General features: G+C 40.1%; 3 protein-coding genes across 14 annotated transcripts; 1 reads left to right on the top strand and 2 right to left on the bottom strand.

The window, feature by feature from the left end:
• The first annotated feature begins 143 nt into the window (after positions 1 to 143).
• On the top strand, positions 144 to 4,808 carry LOC100113823. 2 transcript variants are annotated; one of them, XM_001603927.6, is made up of 4 exons: positions 144 to 392; positions 511 to 733; positions 937 to 1,015; positions 4,284 to 4,808. In XM_001603927.6, exons 1-3 carry the CDS (start codon positions 282 to 284, stop codon positions 1,005 to 1,007), a joined length of 405 nt encoding a protein of 134 aa, XP_001603977.1. In that variant the 5' UTR covers positions 144 to 281; the 3' UTR covers positions 1,008 to 1,015; positions 4,284 to 4,808. The 2 variants fall into 2 exon arrangements, with proteins under 2 accessions (XP_001603977.1, XP_016838188.1); XM_016982699.2 differs by lacking the exon at positions 4,284 to 4,808 and having other exon boundaries at positions 145 to 392; positions 937 to 1,992.
• LOC100118034 (mRNA-capping enzyme-like) lies at positions 1,804 to 4,408 on the bottom strand. Of its 2 annotated transcripts, none has more exons than XM_001602067.6 (3): positions 4,216 to 4,408; positions 2,796 to 3,911; positions 1,804 to 2,714 (listed from the first exon to the last, which is right to left on the bottom strand). In XM_001602067.6, the coding sequence occupies exons 2-3, from the start codon at positions 3,843 to 3,845 to the stop codon at positions 1,998 to 2,000; spliced, it is 1,767 nt and encodes a 588-aa protein (XP_001602117.1). In that variant the 5' UTR covers positions 3,846 to 3,911; positions 4,216 to 4,408; the 3' UTR covers positions 1,804 to 1,997. The 2 variants fall into 2 exon arrangements, with proteins under 2 accessions (XP_001602117.1, XP_008209466.1); XM_008211244.4 differs by having other exon boundaries at positions 3,981 to 4,400.
• LOC100118001 (MLX-interacting protein) lies at positions 4,582 to 26,413 on the bottom strand. 10 transcript variants are annotated; one of them, XM_032597207.1, is made up of 18 exons: positions 25,457 to 26,397; positions 25,080 to 25,386; positions 24,272 to 25,004; positions 21,406 to 21,777; positions 12,932 to 13,038; positions 10,907 to 10,980; positions 10,517 to 10,642; positions 10,009 to 10,231; positions 9,839 to 9,934; positions 9,330 to 9,657; positions 8,546 to 9,098; positions 7,893 to 8,078; positions 7,551 to 7,695; positions 7,238 to 7,443; positions 6,695 to 7,155; positions 6,487 to 6,610; positions 6,275 to 6,404; positions 4,654 to 6,194 (listed from the first exon to the last, which is right to left on the bottom strand). In XM_032597207.1, exons 4-18 carry the CDS (start codon positions 21,762 to 21,764, stop codon positions 6,073 to 6,075), a joined length of 3,240 nt encoding a protein of 1,079 aa, XP_032453098.1. In that variant the 5' UTR covers positions 21,765 to 21,777; positions 24,272 to 25,004; positions 25,080 to 25,386; positions 25,457 to 26,397; the 3' UTR covers positions 4,654 to 6,072. The 10 variants fall into 10 exon arrangements, with proteins under 10 accessions (XP_032453097.1, XP_031779643.1, XP_032453098.1 ...); XM_031923784.2 differs by lacking the exons at positions 24,272 to 25,004; positions 25,080 to 25,386 and adding an exon at positions 22,415 to 22,942 and having other exon boundaries at positions 25,961 to 26,397; XM_032597206.1 differs by lacking the exons at positions 24,272 to 25,004; positions 25,080 to 25,386 and having other exon boundaries at positions 4,582 to 6,194; positions 25,961 to 26,413.
• Between the last annotated feature and the right edge of the window lie 256 nt (positions 26,414 to 26,669).

Genomic DNA, 26,669 nt, shown 5'->3' with positions numbered 1-26,669 from the left:
TATATATATATGAATAATCTTTAATATCTCTGCTTTAGAATTTTATTTTATTCCATAGGTAATTCGCAATTCTTATCTTTGTAGATTGTAGATGTATACATATATATACATATAAAGTAAGTATAGAATTCGTGGTAAGCGGCTTTAGTACTTACAATGGCGTTACCGTCTGCGGTCAACATACAATAACATTCAAGTCAGTGAACGCGCGACGCACAACAAGTCGAATTCGTATAAATACTTGTTAGTTTATTAAAACGTAATCGATCAAAAGTGTAACGATGTCCTCTACAAGTGCCAACGCTATTCCAGCGCTTGCAAAGAAAAGTGTCAAGGCTAGATTCTGCAACACTAAAAACGACTTGCTAAAGCTACGTGAGCACTTGAGAAAGGTTAGAATTTTAAATGATTTACACAAACATCCGGTATTTTGTGAGTGAAAATCATTCTCAATACACGAGCATACGATTAGAAATCAATTGACATTGTTTCGACTTTTATTTTTTGTAGAGATGTAAGCAACGAATGAACCAACAACGCGAAGAACTGTTGAACCAAAAGAGGTTTGGTGTAACTACTGATGATGCTGTGCTAAACAAACTGAAGGAAATATTTCACGCAGAAATGAAAAATTTAGTCGTAACAGAACGTTATAAGATACCTACAGAAAGAGTCGATGAAATTTTGACTCAACTTTCCACAAACGTTGCAGTTGAACCTCAATCCGCAGAAGGTATATACATGTATATGCACTTGTCATTGATTACTTAGTTACGTATTACAAAAAAAAGTACCATATCAATATATAGATCAATATGAATCACGGTTAAATGGGATATTCTGAATATTTTATTCAATAGTGAAACCTATTTCATCTAATAAGATACATTAATATTTTACAGTGTGCTTAATAGAAAATTGTCTTCTCTGTTTCAGAAAAATTAATCATTGAAGAATATAAAAGTTTCAAAGATTTACTAGACGAATCAGATGAGGAGGAAAAATAAATAACTCTGTTAGTGGTTATCAATTGGCAGTATTTTAGAAGAATTCTCAAAGTAGTTTGTTAATGTTTTTTTACTTATAATTGTTCAGTTTGCATGTACCTACTGCATTTAAAAGTCTTAAATTTTTAAGTCTCTTAGGCCTCATAAAATGGAGCTTATAGATTCTTAAAAATTAAAAGTATTTCTTTTGTCTCTTGCATTAATAAGAGATAGTATACAGATTCCACAAGACTAATGATTTAAAAGAGAAGTATATGTATTTTGTGATAGAAAAAGAATTTAAACTGTGACCAAATTTTTCCAAAGGTAGATCTTTTATAAATAATTCAATATTCTTATATATATATATTTAATTTTTATTTATATTTGTATTATCTGTGATTCGATTATGAGTAATTTATTAACTTTAGTTGTGTTTAAAATTTAGTTGATTCTATGTATTGAAAATAGTACTTTATAGGCTCAGTGCTTCACGATACATTTATTAATGTATCTTTCTTTTTGGAATACTATACAAAATTTCAAATGTACATATAATACTATTCTAAAAAGTAAAATTGTTGGAAAATATTTTTTCTAGATTGAGAAAAATTGGTTGCATTAAAAGCCTAAGACCTGTTGAGTACTTTTTTCATTAAGATTAACACATCAGTAAAGTTGTTTGAGATTAATACTTTAAAATATTACATTAGATGTACACAGTATCTCATAATTTTGAATAAGTTTTTTTTCTTATGTTCTTAAAAAAGTTACAAAAGAAAATCGTAAATAAAATAATATAAAAAGCGTATACAAGTTTTACCATACATAGAAATATTTTTTAATGTTGATTTACAATATCCATATCCTTACTTGCAAAAATAGTGTATGTACAAACATTAGATCACAACAGCAAGGATATCCGGCGTTCTGTATAAATTTCTTTATTTGTTCATCTTATGCATAACATACTTATGTCGTAAATAATAAATTTAAATTTACATGATTCTGTCACCTTATTCTTGGAGGTGGCATTAGTTCCTCGTCCAGAGAAAACCTGTGCTTGTGTATAAAGTCCAAAAGTTTTTCTTTAGTCACAGGATTACTGATAGATTGGCACACCGCCATGGCAGTGTTGTACGAATTCGGAAAAGACTTGTCAGTTCTTTCCCTCATGAAGACCCACTGATTGTTTTCAAATTTACACTCAATTATTTTGTTATGCAGTTCTCTAAGCGCCTTTGTCATTTTAATTGTTGCCATTGGTCTGTCCAGAGTGCCAACATACAGTTCACCAATCGATTTCCGAACGATTCCTTCACCACTTTCCACGACAATTTTCAATCTAAAGTCAACAGAGTTCAAACTAGCGGGTTTCCATTTCAAAATATCCGGACACGGACCGCCTTTGTAGGGCTCTTTGGACGGTTGGAAAATCAAGCCGTCGGGCTCGTGACTGAGTTGCTTAGCAAATTTTTCACTGAGCAGACTGCTGGTTTGTCTTATGTCCCAAAACTCTTTTAATCTCACTGAAAAAGGTTCCTTGTCACGCAGTATTTTTCCTTGCTGCATGGCATGACGTCGGGCTGCTATGATTTCTCGGTCGATTATCGTGTAACGGTCAGGATAAAACGATAATTTACTGACGTCTTTGCCGTCAAACATAATCACGTCGTAGGCAAGATACCGAGGCATTTCCTTGCCGTTAACCTTGTCTATCACCATTTCCTGCAAAAGGTATCGAACATTAAATTTCAAATTTAAAAAACTTTATAGTTTGGAAAAAACGCAACCGTAAACATTTCTTACCCCATCCAGAAGTGTATCTCTTAATCTCCTATTGCTATCCTTCAAGTGAGGAAAAGTCAGTCTTTCTACTTGGAAAATGCTGTTATCTCGGTCCGCGAAATAAACTTGTCCATCTCCTTGTATCATCATCATGTACCTAGTGCCATCAGCTTTCCAAGAAACTCTGTATGGTTTCTCGTGCAAAAGTCGAATATTTTCAACATCCATAGAAACAGGTTGCGCTCCAGGGAAACCGCTACTTTTCCAATGGCAAATATCTTGGATGCGTCGTTGAATGCCCGACGCTATTTGAATGTCCGTAATAGTCTTAACTCCAGGCACACCAGCCATGAAAACTGGATTCTTCTTAAACTGCTCTCTCTTGCGTTTCTTCTGTGGAGGCTCTTGAACATCCGACTCCACACTTGTGTCTTCATCTTGATCTTCCACATTGGAATCGTCATACTCTAAGCACCATGCAGGTCGTGGGGGAGGTTCAGGGGTATCCTCTGGATCATCATACCTTCTGTACAATTCTTCAATGTAATCACCTTTATAAATTCCTGGTGGTCTAGCATCTGTAAAGCGTGCTAAAGATGCATCCAGACTGTATTCATCTGTCTCTACCAAATAACTAACTATGAGAAACCCTGTTCTGTTAAAACCATGCGTACAGTGAACACCAATAATTTCCAGCGGATGCTGGGCTATGAAATTTTTACAAATGTGAACAAACGACTTTGTTTGATCTATTGATGGAGTTTCATCATGACCTCTACACGGAAGTTTGAGGTAGCGCATACCATTTCTCTCTATTTCATTCTTATCGTAGAACCTATTGGTATTTGTCAAGTCAATCCAAAGACCCATTTTGAGTCTCTTACTCTTCAAGGAAGCAACTAGCATTTCTACAGAAAAGCGACATCCTTCTGGCACCTGACTGTCAAAGTCGGAGGATAGGGGTGTCTTGAAAGCCAAAAACTTGTGTATGAGTTTCGTAGACTTTCTGGGACAGTGCAACCAGCGTGGTGGTATTGGACCTTTACCATCTCCTCTGTTCCAATTTGACATCTTTGTTGCATAGTTTTTTCAAGCTAGTAATACTGATTCATTGAAGAAATTCTTCTTGTTTTAGCACTGCAAAAGAATCATTATAAGAAGGAAATATATGGTGCATAGCAATCCTACGCTTAATTTTTATTTTACATGTAACTGGTGGTGAAGGTCCAAAGTTAGCAAAACTACAGCCAATAGAATACCGAAAACGCGCATTTGAATTCCCCACGAATTCAATCAGAGTTGAAACCACAACTATATAAATCCCTTTACAATTTGAATTACTTTTCAAGTTAAAAAACAAACACTTCTACAAAGGAAATCGAAACGCCCGCGCATATCCTTGAAATGAAATTCCAACCTCTCGCAAACGTCAAATGCGTACCTCGTTAATTGCGGGGTAAAACTTGTTTTAAGTGTAATTAAGTACATGTGAAAACTTCTTGATTTCAGTTGAAGACTATCAGCCCTAAACTCGGTAAAGAACTGAGAGGATGCACAGCTGGTAACTGAATAGAATCTTCAATATCTTCATCGTTCACTGGCGTCAGCCATTGCTGCTCCGTTTTTGCTATACTGCATTATTGAAGATTGAGCCGATAATGTTGAGGAAGGCATGCGCAGAAAGTACCGCACGGTTTTGATTTAATTGATGAAAAATAATTTTAATTATTGAACATCATAAAAGATGTATCTAATATTACAGTAGTTAGTTCTTTTTAGATTTTTTTGTACTGAATGAAACTAATTCTTTCTTTTCAATAAAGCTTTTTTATATTGATTAAGAATAATGACACGTTTGGTGATGTACATACAAAAGTTCTTTACAGTTAATACTCTATCTAAAAATTGGACTTTAATTGCAATAAGTGTTTTTTTTTACATTATCACATGAAATTTTGTAATAAAAATCTCGCATTACATAACATTGTAGATTTAACGTACGTATAATTTGTGAGTAGAATGCGTATAACAAGCTTTTTTGGAGTTCTTTGTTTTTCTGCAAACATTTCTATCTCCAAACAGGCACACTTTAAGACTTTTCCCACGTCTAACCCCACGCAAATAATCTCTAGAAATGGTTATAATATATAAAAGAAAAAAATTAGAATCCATACTATTTTACAAGAAATAACAAACTAAACTTCAATCATAGTATTTAAAACGAGTATAGATCACTTTGCAAGTTTTTTTCGCATATATTATGCCTTCCATAACAGAATAACAATTTATCTAAGTAACATTTGCCAAACTTACGCCTCCACCATTGTGTAAAATCTTCAATGCCTTGTACGTAATTGTAAGAATTTAATAATTAATGTACTATATAGCATTTATTTTGCAAGTCTGACCATACAGATACAGTTATCTTGCCAATTGCTTGCATCAGGTATTTTTTCCCCATCAGTTTACTAATAAATTTGCGCACAAGATTATAATTTGGTTATATTCATAAGAATATTCCTTAATAGTCAGTCGTCTAGAAATTTGTTTCAATGGATTGACTTTGTGCAAACAAATTATTAAATTGAAATTGAATTGTCAAAGACATGTTAGGCAAGTGTCAGGCAGAATGCTTGCTAATTATATTTTCAAATAGAATAATTATAAAGGTAATTTAATTTATTTAAGTAAGCTGAATAATTTTTATAGGCAATTAGTAAAAAAATAAAAGTATTTTAAGTCCGCACGGTTATTTTAGGAGCTTTTGACGATCTGTCTTTTAGAAACAAAAAGAAATTTAATTATTTTAGAAGAGTACAGAAACAAATAAATCTTAATTGTATTATGATTGAAAACTGACTATGAAGTGAGCGCGACATAAATTGTAAACGTAACTTACTTGATTTCTAAAAATATATATATATATATATGTTTCTATATTCGCTTTTTACATGCGCTTTCGTCATTTTCTTAAAAAAAAAGCATTAACTATGAATTTTCTCTCATACCGTCATACTAAAGTTTTACCATAGGTAACATTACATTAGCCAATGCCTTGAAAATCGCACTTTGGTCATATCTACTGGAGCTATACACTCGCAGAAACAGAAATTTGAATATTTCTAGCGCGTAAAAGACTCTTTAACGATCTCTGTACAAATTGTATTTTTCTGCAATTATATATAATCTGCGGTAACTGTCTTTTTCATTTACAAGTTTCATATCGAACTTGGAGAACAAATTCGCGCTAATGACGAATTCTCGCACTTTTTTTTACAATGTACACAATTGAAATCGATCACTGCATTGACTTCCGCCGCTCACTCTGGTTGACGGCGGCAAGCGCCTCTCCTGGTAGACGAGTCGGGTCATTTAAGATATCAGTGGCGGTGCACAAATACCTCAATGAATTGAGAACAGCTATAACAGGAAAGAATTATTAAGAATTCGCTTTGAATTCTGCCTAAATGATCACAAAATATAGATAAAAGCAACTTTACCGGGTCTGAGATCAACTAATGAACAATGCTGTTCAACCCACAATATTGTGGTTCTGTATAAATCCTCTATACTTGCTGTAGACACAGAAGTATTAAAAGATACCATCAATGGTTCTAACAATACACTGAACTGTATAAATGTATTAAGGAAAATTATAATTCTGATTATGAAAATCTGATTATGAAATAATTTAGTAAAAATAAAAGGATACAATCCAAAATTTCCAGTTATCTCTTGTCCGCGTTCTAACATATTCGTCAAACATCTCTTTCATCTTATTTGTTCTTTGTCTTGAAACTGGAGCCCCAGTGGCAGGCAACATTGCTTGGCAATTACTAAATAAAAAATAAAGAGCATGATTTTTACGCTAGCTTATTGACATTCCGTTTGATTAGCATCCAAAATAAATCAAGCCTGACCTTATGTCCGCGTTGAGTGAGTCGATCTGTGATCTGAGCTGGTCCATTTCGTCTTTGAGCTGGTGTCTCTCGGATCGCAGAAGTCGAATATAGTCGGCACCTTTCTGCAGCATCGCAGCTTTGCTCATCTTCGTATTGGGATTCTGGCTAAGCTGTGGAATTAGGCTAAAAAGCATGTCAAAACCATTTTTGATATTGTAGCGACGCTTTTGCTCGGCGTGAATATGCCCAACTCGGCGCTGTTCTTTATAATGACCCCGCTCGGGCTCGCCCTTTACGTAGACTCGCCCCGGCGACAGTGGACTGCCAATGCTCATGGGACTATGCAATGGGCTTAAACTAAGGCCCTGAGGGCTGTGTGCCGTCGAGCCGTCCTTCGGTGAGTTTGGATTACTGCTTTGCGACGCCTGACTATTTGTGTTTAAAAGCATCGCCTGGCCAGTAACTGATGTTTGCATTTGCTAGAAAAATCAATTTAAAGGTTAGTCTGAGAAAATTTTTAAAGCGATACCAATGCAACAGCTAAAATGGATTGAACATTACCTGCTGCTGGCCCTGACTTTGTGCGCTAGCTGCTGTGTGCATCGACTGTACAGTGACAGGCGTAGTGATATGATGTGTTGTGTTGGTCACTTGCGCACCAGCAGCCATAGTCGATGGTAACATCGGAAGAATATGCTTGACACCTATGACAGGCTGCGATGCAACCTTATCCGGACCCGCGCTCACCGTGTACAGATTTGACGAGTCTGCGTCAGAAGGAAAAACAAATGGACTCGTTTAATTAACGTAATCTGCACCTGTTACATGCATGTATTGTAAGATTCCACGCTGAGAAAAGAAGACATATGCTTACTATTTGTGAGTAAGTGTGCGAGCAGAACGTTGCTATTCAGGTTTAAAGCCGGATCGCTAACAGCAGATACCAGCGGGGGTGGGTGCATCCTGGGTGCTGTCAGCGATGAACTACTCCGAGATCGATTTCGCACTTTCATTTGGTACTGTGGATGAATTGAATGCGTTAGTTAGCCGATTTTTTAAAATATCATTTTTCTACCCTTTATCGAATGCTTTGATAGTTAAAAGAATCATCAGAGAAGCTGCAGTTTAAAAGAGCTACGACTCAATTATGCAAGAAATCAGAAAGAATAGAAAAAACTCATCATAACGAATACACAGAAAAATGAAGAAAACAAACTTTTGGCACTGCAAAGACTTCCTCTTTAACTTCGACTGGCGCAGAAGCGGCTAGCCGCGGCAGCAGCTTCGTCGGATGCAATGCTGGCGCCGTGAGATCTATACCCTGTGGCTTGCACTGCAGGAGTACGTGTGACTGCACCGGCTGCTGGGACGTCACTGCGACCACCGGCGGAGCTGGCAGTGCCTGTCGACAAGAATATAAACATTGAATAACCAAGAGAGCAAGAGAATTTTTCTTGGCCAAGATTCTGTTGCTGCGTGGCTTTGGCTATCGCATGCTTTTCAAACGCTTAATTGTAAGTATCGATGGACACAAACGTGACCGGTAAAAATTTTAATTGGCTGACCAATCCAAGCCTCCACGCACAGATTGTATCGCTTTGATTATAAAGCTACGCGAGTATTGTAGCTACAAACCGTTAATAGTCGGTATAATTATGGTTTTCTGAGTTGTTAATTTTAAAATACGGTGCTTGTTAATTATCGATTGAAGATATCTGTATTTTCAACTGGTCTACGTGTGATCTGTTAATGAATTGATAAAATAGTTATTTTCTATTCCAGACTTTGTTCTAGCAAACTGGATCATACCGATTACATAAACGATTAAAATGACCGCGTTTATTAAAATACTTGCTTCACACTGATTACCTTGAGGTTGTTACTTGTGAATTTGCACTGTTGTGTGTCGAAATTCTGCGTGGGCGGCGAAAACTTGTATCCCTGACTCGAGATCTTGTTGTATGGTTTAGATGACATGTTTGTTTTTAGTTGCTTTTGTATCTGCTGAGACTGCTGCTGCTGAGCTTCTGCTTGCGCGAAGCTCTGCTGCTGCTGCTGCTGCTGCTGTTGTTGTTGCTGCTGCTGGTTAATCAGAGCTTGCACATGTTGGTTCGCCTGATCGACCAGCGAGAGCTGCATCTGTCCCGGAGCAGTATTGAGCGATGTGCTCTGGATTTCCATAGCGTAATTTCTCTGTGGCTGCTGTTGTTGATACGCCAGATGCTGCTGTTGCGCCGCTACTTGGTAATTTTGTTGCTGTTGCTGTTGTTGCTGCTGCTGATGGGCTAATCGAGAGGAGCGCAGCGCAGCGCGGCTTTGTCGAGGTTGCTTATCCCTAACGGGCTGAGCTGACTGCTGCTGCTGCTGCTGCATCTGCTGCTCGTAGCTTTGCTGAAGCGAATTGAAATTCTCGTTGACGCCACTGAAAATTCAATTTATTAATAAAAAAATCTTGCTACTTCCGATAATAAAGACGAGATTGGTACGTGTTTTAATCCGCACGTTAACGTCTCAATCGTCGGCTTTATTTACACATAAGTAATGACTCACTAATTTGCCTTTCAGCGAATCATTTCCATGTATAATAAAATCGGTAGTAAAAAGTTCTGCATACGAAAAAAAAAAACTTAATCGACCGATAAATTCAACTTACACATTATTCCTAAAAACTCCAGCGGCGGCGGCAGCCGCCTCCTGCTGCTGTTGCTGAGCCTGCTGCTGCTGCGCCTGTGTGTAGATCTTGGCGGTGTACTGTAGGTGCTGCAGCGTGATGCTCGGCTCCTCGGTCTGCATAGAAGTCTGTCCACCGGTCGACGACTGCTGTGGTGGTGGCAACACGGCAGCCGGCGACGAATCGCTCATACCGCTCACTTGGTTCATCGGCGCCATGAGGTCGAGCTCCGGATAGCCGGAGCTGTTGAGCGCCGACCCGTGGAAGACGTCCTCCTCCGGCACCGGCGGCAGCCGCGAGCTCAAGAACTCTGTGCGCAGGAAAAGAACGATTTTGTGATCCTTATGGAAAGATATTCCGAGCGAGCGCAAGCATAGCCGTTCATTCATGAATATTGAAAGACCAGTTTATAGATTCCGAGTCCTTTCGCTTTTCATCGAATGCCATTTACATGGAGTTTGACGAGCGAATGATGACGATGATAAATTTACCTTGCAGGGGCTCCAAAGTATCTATGAAGTCGTCCAGATTGGGCTGAAGTGGTCCTAAACTAGGTTGAATGAAGTCAGCCAAACTGGCTCCTCGAGCTGGAAAAATCAAGGTTTGCTTAGTAATCCGAGACAGACAATGAATCGACGAAGCTTATAGTGCATGCGCATACCGATTTCTCGAGGGTCGGGGAAATAGAGTGGCTGGTTTGAACTGATCGTGGAGAAGAGGGTATCGGTCATAAGCTCCATGTAATCCTCGTCAACCATCATGCTGTGCACACCGTCCCCGGAGACCATTCCACTGCCGCCGCTGAACGAGCTTCCTGCGCCGATCCCGAACATCCCGGAGTTGCCCATTCCGCCTCCCCATTCCAATGTGTCCATCGATTCCAGCTGCTTTGACAAAGAATCGTACTTTTCATATGATCCATATTTAAATTTATTAAATTTTCACGAAGCATGCATAAGCTGCAGTAGAAATCTCGTCAAAGTCAACCGATTCAGCATACACCGACAACGCTGTGACGACGGCCGCTAAATAGCCCCATTAAGAAACAAAGTAAATCAGAAGCGAATTATGTAAACGAGCGTCGACTCCTTTGAATTTTCTTAGTTTATCATCCTCCATTACGCGATACACTTAGCAATGCAGATTTATGAAAGGCGCGTGTTACGTACCATGTCGCTGCCATCTTTGTTCGTCCAGCCGAGGATCTTGTTCCGGTAAAACATACGCCATTTTTTGTACTCGGCCGTCACCGCAGCTAGTTTTCGCTTCCAGTATTTACCCTCCAATACGACTGCCTGTGCGACAAGAGAAGAAAATCGATGCTTTAGTTCAGGTACAATTTAGGTACAATTTTCGAAGCTTATATCAACGACTTCCGCTGATATCTCTCACAATATCAGCGGCTGCGCTATCAGTTTCAGGAGAGCGTGGCTTATGAGCCGCTGCAGCTGCACGAGAAATCGTGCAGAGTGCAATTGAAACTCGTAATTTCGTTGGAAAACAAATTCGAGCTTTTTCGTTTAGTCAATTTAAGCAACTAGTTCATGGTGTATGCTTACCTCAGGTTTATTATGCGTATCGACGTCAAGTGGGGATGCGAATTGGCACACTAGCGTGTTTTGCTTCAGTATAACTGAAAAGAATGGAAAAAATAAGTTTGATAAAATAGGTCAAATTGATGTTAAATTATTTCAAATTCAAGCATACTAAATCGAATGCGACGTGTTCGACAAAGTCTAAAAATACATGCGTAAGCCTCGAATAAATTGACATCATCGCTCGTAATGATGAATATACTAACGTGGCAATAAATCATGAAGAATTCGGGTGTGCGGTCGGCAAACAAAATTGGAGTAGAAAGATGAGATAATGAGTACAGGAGAGAGAGAGAGAGAGAGAGAGAGAGAGAGTGCCTCCTCGACAGGAGGAGGTATACGGCTAATTAGCTGCCCTCCACTCGAAAAAGCTCGTGATCCTCGGAGGCTCGGGGAACCACCGACGTCCCAATGCCGACTTTCCGACGACGCATTTTTGCCTGTGGCCGGGAAATTGTCCTGGACTGCCCCTCAGGGCGACCGTCTCATAAAACTCCCTCAGGGATAGTCTGTACAGTTATACAATTTTGAATAATGAAATGAAGATATTAGAATTTTATGAAACGGACCCCTGTGCTCCACTCCACAGCCGCAGCTACTGGCGCCCGCAGTTGCCAACCGCAAGCTCAACCCGGATATCGACGGAAATCGCGCGCAAACTTCAAAAAGAGCGACTCCCTTATCCGATCCTCAACTTCCGGCAGCTCCGATCTTCGATAAATCGCTAAACCAACGCGATGTAAAATTAATAACAGCCAAAAAATCAACCAATCTCTCTGCTACGCCCGATCGAAACGACTATCGCTCGAGTCTCTACATCAAAAATCACGAAACAACCCAAAAATGAAAAAAAAAGAAGTAATTAATCTCTCGAGCAAGTTCCCAACGTAGCGTCGCGCGCCAAACTGCCGAGAATTAGGTATCTTCGCGGCCGCGATATCGAAGCGCAAAGTGCACGTCGAACCGCAGACTTTCTTGAAAGCCGCCGCCGCTACGGGGCGGGGACAGACTCGCGCCACGAGACAGTCGCGTGAATCGCGCGAGCAAGAGATTGTTTGCTTTCGCTCTCTCTCTCTCTCTCTCTCTCTCTCTCTCTCTCTCTCTCCTCTTTTATTAACTTTGCCTTATCGCGCGAGCGAGACAACGCCGACGATTCTATATAGGCTGCTGTATTTGAGAGAGAGAGGCTAAAAGCGAGAAAAAAACTTGCGTGCAAAAAATAAGTAGAGGCGATTCCTTATTCTCTCTTTTTGCAAAGCTTTCGAGACAGGAGAAATAGCGGAGTTGTAATATGTGCTGGCGCTACGCATTTTTCCTCGCTCTCTTTCTCGGGTTACGTAAATAATTTTTTTCTCCTGCACATGCACGAAATGCTAGCGCTAACGAAAGGGGAATGAAATGTACTGCGGCTCGATAAGCTTTTCTACTTTTCTGTCTATGAATTTTATATGTCGAAGCGAAGATTTTACGGTTCATACAATAAGAGCATGCTCCGGGTTAAAATTTATTGGCTTCTGATGGATGAATCAGCAAAGTTGTAGTGGGAGGAGTAGACAAATACCAGAAACGTGCGTTCATAAAATGACAAAAGAGAATCGACGGCGACAAGGAAATATCGAAAATTTTCAGACCGGAATGACGTAACAAAGTCGATTCGAAGTTAACGAGGTGAACGTCTAATCATAGGAATGGATCGATCAAGATAGGATCGAAATATAAGCGTCTTTTAAGACGAACCGCTTCTTTACTATATAATCTCGACTGTTTCGAATTGGCGCGAAGTACACGCCGTCTGCGATTTTCCCGCCTAAAGTTCATTGTCGATCCGCTCGCGCACGCTGACGGTATTATTATCGCGCTTCGAGGGGCTGACATGACGCAGCGGCAACTTCCGCGCGCCAGCCAACGACCGCTTGAAAAGGACAACGACTTATCTCTTCTGTATATACGACTCAATGCAAGGGACAGAATCCTGGTGCGGTAACTCACATTGCATGTGCCAGCATCTCCAGATGACGTTGTTCAACCGTATCTTGTCCTTCCATCGCAGGCGGATACCTTTGAAGCGATTCCACTTGGGCGACGTCAGCTTCTGTCTGGAACAAATTCAAATATTTCTTTGTTAAACCCATCTTTGTTAACTCTGATGTGCTGTTCGTTTCATATACAGCTAATTACGCGGAATTACAAAAATAGCGTAATGGACGATAATTATATAGGTGCTGACGGAAGGAATCCTACGCACTCCAACTTTTTACCCGATAGTTCGTATAAACGACATTTCCGTGATTTTCCACGTATCGCTATTATATTTTTATTGATACTGATAGCGCGTATCAACGGCTAGCTTGGAAACTAAAATTATTTCCTATACACGCACGCCGAGATGCAGACATCAATTGTTATGTTTTAATCCTGAGAGTCATTTGTAATCGCGAATGCATTCATCATTTTACAGTTTCGAAGAAATCGCAACATGAAAAAAATTCGTCGGATGAATGTGGATGTCAAGCGCATTTTAAAATGATTAAAAATAGCCAGCCTAATACACTGTGAGATTTGATAAACGCTGGCATAACGTAGATGAAAAGCATCTCCTTGAATTATAAGCTCAGTTTCGTTGTTTATTATTATGATGACACTGAAGCAATGTCATGCAATTCAGCAGAATCTGATCGTATAAAGTACCTACGCGCACAATCGTGACTAAAGTTGTTTACAACAGAACTATATACGTCAGTTTATAATGATATTTTTTTATTACTATGTCCTCTCTTAAAGTTCAGCAAGTAGTGAAATTCTTTTTCAAGCAGTAAAATTACAACTAACTATTTAAAAATAACCTTTATCGCTTGCGTTGCATTTTAATCAGGAAGGCATACTGCAATGCACGTTCAAAAATAATTTTAAGAATTTGAACGCGTAAACAACATAAAACGATAAGTGACTGATAAAAATCCGAACAGAAATAAAAAAAGTCGAGCTTTAGAGAAGATTCACGATAAGTAAGCAGGAAATAAAGCAGATCTGTAATACCTTGATTACAAAAAGATCAAAATTTGCTATTGAAGCAGATATTTAATAAAAATTTTGTTATAAGCAAAATCAAGAAAACTGCCTACTCGTAGATAAGTTCAGATAGAAATAAAAGAAACAAGTGACAAGTTTCCCAGGCTGGAAGATTTCTTCTCTTTTCTCACTCCCCACGTCACTTTATCACTGTTTCAGTTTCTCCTTGGCATTAGACCCTAGAAACCCAGCTCTATGCTACTTGCTACTATGTAATATGCTCTGATTATTCTGTCTGTTGATAATTTTCTAACACAAAGTAGCTTGGAGACAAACGAATTTTAATTTCAAAAAAGGGCGTACAAGTGAAACGAAATCGTAATTTTCTGCATTATTGTATATAAATTTGTATTAATAAGAAATAAATAACTTTTCCTGAAAAAATGACGTGTGTCGCGTTGAAGGGGCTTGAGCATATCTTTGACGTAGAAGAGGCGCGTTGTCGTGAACTTTTTCATTTTTCTTTCAGTACATGCGTAATGATAAGATAAGCGAAGTTGGAGAGAATAAAGCGGTGGAAAGATGCTTTTATGTTAAGATAATCTGCAAAGTCGAAATTTTAAAGAGTATTTTATTTTAACAGTTTTTCTGAAACTTATGAGCATTACTTTCCAACTTATCAAGACATAATTCAATGTTTGAAGTAAAATATATACACTGCTAATATGCCGATTTCATTAATCATTTTAAATTTGCAATTTAGACATAATCGCCCGGTTAATTTCTGGCATAAAATCAATTGTTGAAAAAGGTTTGAGGAACATTACGGTTTAGCGCTTCATAATAAAACATGTACGCGCAGTCTTTTAGATAGCAAGGTCAAAGTGCAGTGTAGCATAGCTGATTCTGCATTCTTCTACTTGCCACGTTTAACTTCGGAATGTGGTTCAATTTTAAAAATAAAACATTTTTCAATCTGATTTAAGATTTTTTCTCTTGGACAACTTTGAATAGATCTTGCTAAAGAAATGAATACTCATGTCAGCTTCTGACTACAGATTTTTTCAACATAAGAAAACCAACGCGTTGAAGTGTGACCGTATGGATAAATTAAAAAGTGCAAAATGATAAAAAATTTTTTTTTTTTCGGTTATCCTATAGAGCCTTTCGCAGCAGAACTTGTTTCATTTCTTCAGTACCAGCACGTGTGCGCGAGATCTCGTGCGCCTCGTCCGTTGGATTTTATGTCTTTCTGTTTTGTAAATTTTCAATTCAATATATACTGTCAAATACATCAAATATAATTGCTTGTTAAGTTTCTCAACTATATGAAAGTGCAAAGATAAACATTCGCGAAAACTAGTAATAAATTAATGATTATTGAATAATTAATGTAAATGTAAAATAATGCTTGATATGTTATTCAATTACAAATACGCATAGCTACAAAGTTTTCACGTCGATAATAATCCATAGTAATTATTAAATGATTCGAGTGATTGAAGATGACAAAGATGCGGTCGATCTCTATCATCAAGGTTAAATCGCCTCTTTTGAAACATTCCATCGATTTTATCTGAGGTATTAAACTTTGAGAGAAAAAATAAACTCTGTCGAGGAAATTCGATACTTTAATAAATTATCCAGCAGTCTGTGCATTTCATCGCACAGGGGCTCGATTCTAATTATCATTTCTTATAACGTTTTCGCTGCATCTTGCGATTATTACTTGCATTCAGCGATAAGGAAATATATTGATACATTCGTACATGCATTTTCTTTATGAGAAACTGGTAAAAAGTGTTTACTTTTTTATCAAATTTCAAAGTTGCTCAATTTAATAATATCGTATAATGGAATTTAAATAATTAATTAGTTATATTCCACAGAATAGAATGAAATTAAAACAATTATTTGTAAAGGTATTATGTTGCTAGTATAACTCCACATCCAAAGCCATGAGATGATTTCGATTGAATAAATACACACGTGCTGCTGTTAATAAGCCTGCTAAATTCAATTATTCGATTGACTAAACCCACGTTAATATACGCTGTTCAGCGTTACGTATGCGAATGCCGCTCGCCTAGTAATTTTCAACCGCAGTGTATACTTGACTTGGACATTTTGTTGCAGTGTCGCTATGAAAATTTCCGAAAAGGTTTAGTAGTCTTCGTTGCCCAGATTTTATTATATTAAAATATTATCAATTCAATTTGAAAACGCTGGGTATCTTAATTTATATTCATATTATAGTAGGATATAATTATAATGCAATTAAGCGACACGTTAAGTTTTGCAATACTTCGAAAATAAAATTTACATCGCCAGCTTCTGACTTCGCTTGTTGAACTTAAAGCTTTACTACACAAAGTGATAAGAATTGTATTAAAAGCGTATTTTTTGTTTGCTCTCCACTAATAAAATTCTTGCCAATAAAGCTCTTTAAACAACGCGAAACTTTTAAGTAATAACCAGCTTTTTAAATATTTATATTGACGTCTTATTATTGAGCGGTAATGCAAATTCTTTAAACAGGTGCTAATACTGATCAAATGATTTCGACTTGCCATAGATCAAAGAATAAACAGCAATCGCGTTTACCATAGTATCGGATACTTATCGAGGATTTTTATTGAATAATTGCACGTTCTCCTCATTACGTTGGGTATTAGCGAAAATTATAAAATCAAATCGAAGTTTGAGAAGTTTTTTGCTAGTAAATAACTGACTAATCAACCACACCTTACATCAGGTTCTGTCAAACAGAAAACATATGTCGTGAATGTCGATTTTGTAACCTGACTTGACAAATGAAATATCAATAACCCAGAGATGCATCAAATTAAAAAGAGTAAAATTATATTTCCTCGACATACAGAATGGATTTCCACCGAGAAGAGGAAAATTCAAAGAATCGTTTCGGGGCGCAATAAGTGAACACTCGGCTATCAGATAAGGAATGTTATTTGTCGCACCACCAGTCGAGCCTCGCTTGGCGGTTGCCTAGCTTATTAGCGCGACTTTATATGTGTGACTATACGTACGCGCGTACGATTCGCTGGAACAGCGCATAATACACGCTTATCAATCGGTGTCGGAGAGAGAAGCAACTACTTACGCGATTCCATTTACGATTTCCGTCGCAATCGCGGGAAAATTTCAGCGCAGCGCCACATGTTGCTCTGGCGTCGAAGCTCGTTATTACTGCGTATCGCCGGTAAACACATAATATATCTACGCAGTGTTCTGGTTTCCCGCGGAATAATGAATATTTTCACTTATTCGATTATGTAGGTACTTTATTTTATTGGGATGTTATTCGATTCGAAGGAAAAACTCATATTTTTCTATGGCCTTGTTACTGGTAAACAAGAAACGAGGGTTTCTAATTTGTCAAGTGAAAGATTATAGATTTTCTTACAATATCTCGTTTGAGATTAAGCGATTTTATGGAAGATTTCGAGTATTAACTTCCTACTATGACATCATTCCAGTTTCAAGTATATAAGCTGTAGGACGTCACCGCGCAATACATACATTGATGGAACGAACGTTGTTGCTTCTTGATCTATTGAATATCTAAGGAAAAACTTAATGCTCACTCCACGTCTCTCGATCTCTTATAATTTTGTTCTTTCTTCTTTTTATCTCCACAGCAAACATACGCCTCCAAGCTCGCCGGTGCACGTTGCAATTCTTCGCAAGCAGATACGCCCCCAAACATTGAAAAACACTTATGCTAAAGAGTAATTGTCGAATCAGGTCGATTTTGTATCTAGAAGTCAGTAGAAAATCGAGTAAGACTGCTTTGGACTACTCAGTTTGGGGATTTTATTGTGCAACATTTGAATAAAATTGCAGGAGAAAATTAGATCGTTGGTCTACAGCACTAGTAGAGCTGTAAAGAAGTCGCGCTCTCGCGTGCTGACAATTAAAAACAAATATAAAACGTAACACGCAACTTATGCAATTGTTGCGATACGAGCTTGTTAAATGGCTTTTTTATAACACAACGACGATTGCGTCCGGATCGGCCGATAAAGCGACGATGTACGTGTGAAACAAATACTGACCAGAGAATACCCACGACTTTGCTGACCAATGGTCTTAATTTTAAAGTTACTAACTATTTGAAAAAAAAGTATAATAAACGAATTTTTATAGAAAACAAAGCTTTAATTCATTATTACCAACAATCAAAACAATAACATTTGGCGAAAGTAAATCGAAGATTAGCTTTGTTTTGGTCGCGGTATAATTTTTTATTAAGGACGATGGCCCGTGGCCAAATCTTTTTTCGTGCTAACGGAGGAACGAGAAATTCCTCTTCGGGCGAGAGAAGAAAAAGAAAACGTGTTCCGCAGCCTTGGAACGACTGACTAGCGTAACACACGTGCCCGACGGCGTGGGCATTAGATTTATACGGTTCAGGCGTGAGGTCATACGGAAAGACTCGAAATCAATCGAAGCGACTCGCTTCAAAGACTGACGTCGAATTTACCATTTCACTTTTGTTTATTAGTCGAAGAAAGAGCATTCTTGAAAAATTCGAGACTCGATCGTTGATCCCTGTAGAATTATCTTCGATTGATTTAAACTATTAAGTAATGGCGGATGGAAACATGGAGTTGTATAAGCAACAAGTTTTTCACCAGCTAATACACGCACGATGTTTTCATTTCCAGCAAGAACCAAAGACCTTCAGTGGTCTCGGCTATGGGTATATGGGAGTTAAAGAGGCACGAGCATACATAGTGAAAGGGCATTCACTCGGCTTCGAGTTCAGTAGATAAACGATTACATTAACCGCGTTTACTTCGGTCACGTTTCTTTTTCACTGCGCGCGCGGATGTAAAACTAGTTTCAGGATTTTCTAGACGAAAATTTCTCCAACTCAAGCTCATTGTATACTTGACGAAAAAGTACATCTTCAGCAGTTGGTTACAGCGTTTAAAAAAATTTCGAACGCTTGTGAATTGTGACACATGCAATTTTTAGAATTTTCAAGCGAGACTTGACTTTTCAGAGATAAGGCATCTCCATCGTTTCGTCACAAGAAAGCTACGTATATGTATATTCATGCATGGAGAACACGAGGTTCGAGGGATAGAGAGGCGCGGCGCTGCGCGACATTGCGAGGCTGCTTTTAATTGCGGCATCGCTCGTCTCTGGACCTAGAAGGCCTCACTTTCATTAATTCAATTGGCTCTTATCAAGCTTGCCAGCGTCGGCGATCGACGCGACGACGTAAACGAGCTGCATGTATAAACAATCCGCGTACGAGAGTTAAAAATTTGCGCTCTGACGCTCTGACGGCTGTATTGCTTTGTTTTGCAACGCGAAGAAAAATTTCGACCGGCATTTCGAGCGATATCGAACTAATCTTTGAAAATTTTCCATTCGAGTTTTCGTTACGAAAACCGGTCTCTATACACTATATGGCCACATCCTGTCAACCGGTCGAAACAGCAAACGAAAATCATCGAAAAGTAATAAAGCCCCAGTGCGCTGCGAGAATTAATAGTCCCCCATCTTAGGCTATTCTTAGCAGAGCTCGTGTATGCAAGAGCATCGTCGACGAGCAATGCTTTTTCTTATCTTCCAGACGATAGAGATGTCTAGAGCGGCAACCTGCCCGGAACTTCGATCTTCCCTCTCTTTTTCTCGAGCTGTGTATCGCTAAACGTTTACATTATATTGTTGCCCTCGTAAACGAGAGGAGATGAACCGCGTAATTTTCGACACAAAGTTCACCTGTGCTGGTGGTTTCGCAAGTGACGTACTTTGCTCTTTCGTTCCTGATATTCCGAGCTATCGAGCTCTCGATAAAACGTGGCTTCCCCGTTGCAAGAAGAATATTTTCAACTGAAATCGTAAATGCATTTTAAAAAGAAAGGAAAAATTACATTTTCTAGAGAGTCGAAAAATGAGACTGGTTGAAAGTTTTTCACGAATTTATTTTTACGCAAAGCGCTCCCCCATACCTCCCATCGCTGTGACGCACATATCAGTTTTATATTCAGCAGTAGGTAGTAATTTTAAATCGTAGTTCGCGAGAGAGAACCGTCCAACTAAACGGAAAACTTTTTCTCGGCTTCTTTCATGCTCGGCTAGCCTCGAAACCTCCTTGACTGCGAGGAAAAACTACGAGAAAGAGTAGCTAGTGAGATAGAATTTTAAAAGTACCAATCGGGGGAAATGTGGAACGTCGAGTCGATCGCCTCGCTCGCTTATCAGTTTCTTCGCGACTTAAATTCGGTCTGAGCCGGTTGGACGATTACACTTTTCCGTATTTAGATTATAAGGTAAGTCGCTTTGCGTATCACAATCATTGATTATCATATACGTTTCTATTTTCTGCGAGCATTCCCTGGTAGAAAATTAACGGTTGAAATTCGTTAAAAAGTTTAATTGGCCAGTTTTATCAAATTTTAATGTAAAAAAATAAATTAAAATATTGCTAATATTTTAGTGATGCGTATCTATAATACCACATCAGTATTATTATTAAGTTAAAAATCGTTTTTCCCTTTTTTTGGCATTAAAACGTATATGTCTTATTACGAATATTTGGATTTTTTACGATTGAAACGTGTATTTTTCTACAATTTTTGGATTGTAACAGTCATTTGACAAATTTCAAGCAAAAGTTTCGTTTTATCATGAGTTAATGCGTCATATCTATGTATTAACGGTTAAACGCTTATTTAGTTAAATCGTTAACCACAACTTAGCTAAGTGTCTTAAAACTTAGCTTATTAACCGTTAACCTTTCTACCAGGGTTGATGGGTTGTATACGAAATTAAATTTTTCGTTACTCATTCTCGAAACCGTTAAACCGAAGAAAGTTTTTTTTTCTTTCGCGGTGTATCGATAAGCATATAATGCTAAAAGCAAACCGCTATTAAGTCGTTGCTCTAATTGCTTTGGTATATTAGCGGTTATATTGTCCTTCAGCGGAACAAATCGACATAGAAATTTTCATATGTAAAGTATTAATTTTGATACGAGCATCGTAAAACTTAAACATTTTTCTGGATGTCAAATGATTATTACGTTAATATTTGATAAAGTCTCATGACACCCGAGATACGCAAGAAAAATGTGGGAAGTTATCGCATACGACGCTATACGGCACTCCATTACATCATTACGAATTTCACATGGCCACAATGTATTGGAGCGATAAAAGCTATAGGAAATTTCAGGTCGTCCGAAGCAAAAAAGTCGAGCACTTTTTTCGCACGACTCTAACGTACGTAAATAGTAAACAAAGCCAGACGAAAATTTATGAATAAGCTTATTCGTTATACATTATATAACGTTAACTTTTTCGAAAAAAAAAAAAAATATTAAAATCGATAACGCAAGAAGAGATCGAATCACTGAATACGATAACGAAAATTCCGTCCCACAGCTCGCGCGCCGGGGGGAACAACGTGTTGCTCACCTGTACGCCAGCGACATGCACTGGAAGAGCTTGTTGAGCGAGGTCTCGATGCTGAGCTGCTGCGAGCTTTTGTCGGCCGACGAGCACGAGACGAATCTCTCGAGGGAGAATCCCGGAGGCGCGATTATGGCCAACCGGGCGGCCTCCTCGTCGGGCACCGGGACGGCCAGTTCGTCCTCGTCGTCCTGGGCTTCGGCCTCGAAATCCGAGACCATGAAGTGACCCGAGTGTATCGTCTCCCTCGAGTCACGCGATTCCCGCTTGTGACGATGTGAACTGGACGACGTCGCCATCGCCAACTCCTGGTGCGCCGAGGACGTCGCCATCGGCGTGCTTTTGCGGTACATCAGCTCGGCCATCGTTTGTACCTTTCTGAAAAATCAAACGAGGAAAGATGAGTATTTCTGCTGTTACGTATCTGGGGGGGAATTAAACATTATTTCACGAAACGGTGGGATGGGTCTTAGCGGGAGATCGATTGATAATGCCATGTACTGAACGACGCGTGTTTTAGCCTTCCAGATGCTTTTAGACCTTCGTATAGTTTTTTTTTCACTAAAGTACAAGTTGAACGACCGTATTAATCGTCAAGACCTTGTGTACATTTCCGCTCGGACTCCGCTTTGAAACTAAAAACTAGCTTTACACGCATTTTACATAATAATAAGCCGTCAACATTAAAGCGGTTGGTTTGCTGAAATCATTCGTCCAACGAAAAAGTAACGCAGCCGATAGCACATTATAGAAACAGCAACAAAGGACCATCGAATGGTCAGTGACTCCAGTCGCGACGGCGGTATCACCGTGTACTAAATTTAAATACACACACGAGTCATTACCGATACGTGTATTTATCGTCAATAAATGCGCCACAGTACAAGCGTCCGAAAAAAATTCGATTAGCCATCTCGGCGTCGCGCTTTGCTGCGCGAGTATATGCAAGCCGCGCGCAATCGCCGAAATTAATTGCGCACGACTCCGAATAACAAACAAAAAACAGCAACTTTACCTACGAGGTTTCTGTTCCAAGCCATCCCATGGAATACGCATAGCGATTCCGGGAAAATCGAAAATTTCGCAAAGTTTTCAGTAACGCAGAGCCATATTGTAATAAAAACGTGACACACACACACACACCAAGCACACACACACACAATCCGCGATTACGCACTATCGAGAAGCCGTTGCCGCGCCTCTGATGTGCACATGCTGCTGTATGACAATTAGCTGTACGAAAAAGAACGACGAGGAGGAATCTATATTTTGAAGTGTGTCCGCGCGTGCCGCCCGATACCTTCGCTATTATCTCGTCGCGCACATACTGGAGAAGCCGGCGAGGCGTTTATCACAAGGGAGGTCGGGCGATCGTTCGTTGCTTCTGTTGAAATATCTCTCTCTCTCTCTCTCTCTCTCTCTCACTTCTGTGATTTTTCAACTTTTTTTTTAACTCTCAGCACAATGATGCGTGATCTCTCGGACGATGGCTTTAATGAAGTCATCGGTATTCATCCTGACCTAGAAGTGGAATATCTCGGAGCTGTCGGGAAAGATGGAAGACGCCGTTATCGGACGATTATTGTCGAGCGCGTGGTTTTTTTTTTGCAAGGGGGAATGCAGCGGTCAAGGTGATACGCTCGCGATTTTACACAACAATAGCCGATGAAAATTTCACAAGACACAGAGAGGAGTACTTCTCTCGAGCGGAAAATGAAACGTCGATCGCGGTTCACATCGCCGACAATGTATCTCTGATCCGCATATCCCCGCGGCGCCTGCAGGAAAGCATCGATTTCATTCGGCTCTCTGGTGTCGCTCTGCAATGCAGTGGCTCTCGCCGAGAGCTTGTTTTTCAACCTCATTAAGCCGCTATTAGCGGCTGTTGCTGCGGCTACGCGACACTCTTGGCGTTCTAGTGTTTCGACCACTGACGCTTCGAGGGCCCTTTTACCGGACGCGCGCACGCGTTAATGCTCGAGCCCGAAAAGCCACGAGATATGCGGCTTGCGAGCGTACGGTGATGTGGCACTTTTTTCTGTGGTGTGCGTGTGTGAACGATGCATCCGCTTATTCAATTATGCAATATCGCGATTTTATGCACCGAAGGGAGAGAGTTCGTGAAATTCGGGGATTGTGATGCCGTTTCGTAAGCTTTCACGATATTGGAAATGCAACAAAAGTGTATGAAAAATGGCCCGCAGCTTATTAACTCTCGCGCGCGCGCGGCGTGGGATTATTTCACTTTCTAAAAATTAAAGATTTTTACTCCTTTCGGTGCCGCTTATCAGAAATATCCTGCCTTATCACAATTATTTTCAGCATTAACATATTGCATCGCACGAAAGGGGCGAAAAAAAATTCTTTCGAAAGCGGCGATATTCGAGCGCAAAAAAAGCAAACAGTGAAGGAAGAAATCGAGTAACGGTTGATCGTTGGAATGAAGTTCTATCTGAAAAAAATTGTTTCATCGATTATTTTTCGGTAAAGAACAGTGTCTGGCAAACTCGTAAGAATCTCTCAACAAAGGCAGCTGCGAGTAGGAGGAGAAGATTCGTAAACAGCTGATTGTAGCGAAGGTATTGTATGTGAGCGCGGCTATCGTGTGCATTTGATAAGTTTATTGAATGATTAAGCGGGTGAGCAAAAAATAAATGCTTTGAAGAAATGCTTCTCATACGAGAGAAGGCCGTTACGTAAGCGGCAACCTTAAACGCGCGCCTGAACGTTGTTTGTTATTTTTTCAATTGACGCCCTCACACGATTCCCGTTCGAATTTGCTCTCTCTCTCTCTCACTCTCCGAGCAACAAAAATCGTTTCGAGGATCTTTTTCGATACGCGCGCATACCAAGAGCGAGTAAACAGCTTTACCTGCGTGTATAGTATCTCTCTCGGCATCGGCACGAATAATAATCTCATTAACTCTTTACACTCTCTTCGCGCAGGCGATCAGTTTATAGCCATAAAACACCGATATCCGAGGCAATCGAAGCCAAAGTCTAAAAACACCCCCGAACACGCTCCGCCTTCCATGAGAAAAATATGCAGCGCATGGGCTCGACTTCCTGCGAGTTTATCTGGCAGCGGTGCTCATCATCGCCGTCCTCAGCAGCAGCCGCTTATGCAACCCGCATTATTTAAAGAGAGCAGCGGCGGCGTCAAAGTCCATCCGAATGGAAAACGCTATATCGCGTAGTCGGACCTCTTTCCTCGATTATACTGTAATTGGTCCCTACACATACGCACGTACATACGACTTTACGACGGCATGGTGATCACCACCATCGGTAGTTGTTATTTTGGTGTGTATAATAACGCGACGCTTGGCAGCGTTGCAGCCGAACCAAGGACGTTAATTGTTCATTCGAGACGAGCGCAGCCTATATGTCTCTGTGTGCATAGGCTTTTCTTGACTCGTTGCCGCTGTTAAAGACTCGCGACACGTATATATACGTCGTCGGCGCATCACTCCCTCGCGCGCGACGCGACGAGTCTGAGGATGATTGAGCTGATTCTTTGTTTGTGGCTTAAAACTGTACTTCTATTTTCTCTTGGATCTGTGGAGGTGTGTGCTTCTGCAGGGACCGAAAATAACACGTAGCTGCTGTAAACAGTGAGTTTGTTAGACTGGCAGTCTAGTATTGATAAGAATAACTTGCTACAAGGTATTAATAGTTACTCGATGAATTTTTCAGCTGTTATGATTGGGAGTTGTTATCGAGTATGGACATTCGATGAGACAAGAGTATGCAAGACTTGCACACTCTTGGAGAAGAGAAGTCCTGAGACTATGCTTTTAGAAATGCAATGATCAAGGCAGTCATTCTTCGAAGATAACATCCTATAAATGGATCACTTGAAGCAGTTGACCAAAATCAATCCAATATCAATTCTACTTGAGATCTCAATAAACCTGGCACTCGGAATGAGAACAACAAGATGATCTTTCAGTTTTCCATCATTCAGCAGGTTTTCAACTCTACAATCTAAAAACACAAGAGAAATTCCTTTCATTCCATGAACTGACAACATTGGCTAATAATATAGGTTAGGTACGTTCTCTCTCACGCGGATCGAAAGCCAGCTCCAGGGTGCAATCAGTTCGCAGCTGGCAAACAACAATTCACCGTCCAATGATAAAGCAACGAGTCTCCGGGGGCTCTCACGAGTCCGACGAAAAAATAAGCTCGCAAAGCTGTGCTGCTGCTGCATCGGGGAGGGGGTGGGGGGGAGGGCGAAGAAAATATACTTGTTGAGGATCGCTCTCTCCTCCCACTACTGCAGCACACACCATAATAACGATCGTCGCGCACAATAATAGTACATATAAGCGACCAGCTGCTTTCAGCCTTTCGAATTCCTGCGTCGCGCTGCGCTTTCTCTCGGACAATAACAAACTGCTGCTGCACGCCCAAAAAATCCTATACTCACGCACACTGCCACAGAAGCACGCGAGCGCGCGCGCGCGCGCACTCGCGTCAAAACAAAAACAACGAGAGACAGCTCATCGGTAGCTACTTATTATCAAGGGAGTGAAATTCGAGGATAAAGAAAACTCACCACGCGCGCACTCGTTGTTCTCACACGCGAAACATACGCGTAGTATACTCTTCTGGGAGTACAGATACGACGTCTCACTCCTGTTTTTGTAGGTTATCTGTCGTGAGGGAGAGCACACTCTATATAGGTATGTATCTCCGTCTCTGTCGAGCTCCTGCACACTAGTAGGTTGGTTTAGGTACAAAGTTGGAAGCTCCTCTTGAGAGAGAGAGAGAGAGAGAGAGAGAGAAAGAAAACAACACGCCACAGGCTCTTGGTGAACACAACGCGAGGGACACGGATATATATCACATACGCAGGTATATACAATGAAGTAACTCAGGAGGGCGACTTGAAGCCGCGGCTCGCGGCGCCTAAACGAGGCCCGAACGCGCTATTACGCGGCGCGACGCGCTCCTCGGTCATACTGTGCGCCAGGCGCCCGCCATTTGCCACTCTGGCCCCCTCGAGACCAGCTCGAATAAACGAGCTTCGAGAGAGAGAGAGAGAGAGAGAGAGAGAGCTGCGTCGCGAGCGCCACCACCGAGATTTTCCTCTTACTCCTCTCCCTCTCCCGCCGAGCGAGTTATATGCGCGTGTAACCGCGTGTGTAGTGTGTTTTTCTCTCGGAAGCGCTGTTGTCAGATTGTTCTCGTTATATACCGAGAAGCGGTGACGAGATTTGTTTTTTTTCTTCCGCGAGGATTCGTTGGGCTAAGCAGTTTTCGTC

Source organism: Nasonia vitripennis, chromosome 2, assembly GCF_009193385.2.
Source record: "Nasonia vitripennis strain AsymCx chromosome 2, Nvit_psr_1.1, whole genome shotgun sequence".
Taxonomy (NCBI): Eukaryota; Metazoa; Arthropoda; class Insecta; order Hymenoptera; family Pteromalidae; genus Nasonia; species Nasonia vitripennis.
The sequence above is the reverse complement of the archived record's forward strand: the minus strand, read 5'-3'. Positions and strand labels throughout refer to the sequence as shown.

Bases quoted from the DNA above. Each gene is read 5' to 3' on its own strand.
- LOC100113823 (XM_001603927.6), top strand. From the start codon at position 282: ATGTCCTCTACAAGTGCCAACGCTATTCCAGCGCTTGCAAAGAAAAGT. The intron at 393-510 runs GTTAGAATTTTA...TATTTTTTGTAG, and splicing joins TACGTGAGCACTTGAGAAAG to AGATGTAAGCAACGAATGAA. The intron at 734-936 runs GTATATACATGT...TCTCTGTTTCAG, and splicing joins TGAACCTCAATCCGCAGAAG to AAAAATTAATCATTGAAGAA.
- LOC100118034 (XM_001602067.6), bottom strand. From the start codon at position 3,845: ATGTCAAATTGGAACAGAGGAGATGGTAAAGGTCCAATACCACCACGC. The intron at 2,715-2,795 runs GTAAGAAATGTT...TACCTTTTGCAG, and splicing joins GAGATACACTTCTGGATGGG to GAAATGGTGATAGACAAGGT.
- LOC100118001 (XM_031923783.2), bottom strand. From the start codon at position 22,455: ATGCGTATTCCATGGGATGGCTTGGAACAGAAACCTCGTAG. The intron at 10,981-12,931 runs GTGAGTTACCGC...CATTCTTTTCAG, and splicing joins GAGATGCTGGCACATGCAAT to TTATACTGAAGCAAAACACG. The intron at 10,643-10,906 runs GTAAGCATACAC...CTTGTCGCACAG, and splicing joins ATACGCATAATAAACCTGAG to GCAGTCGTATTGGAGGGTAA.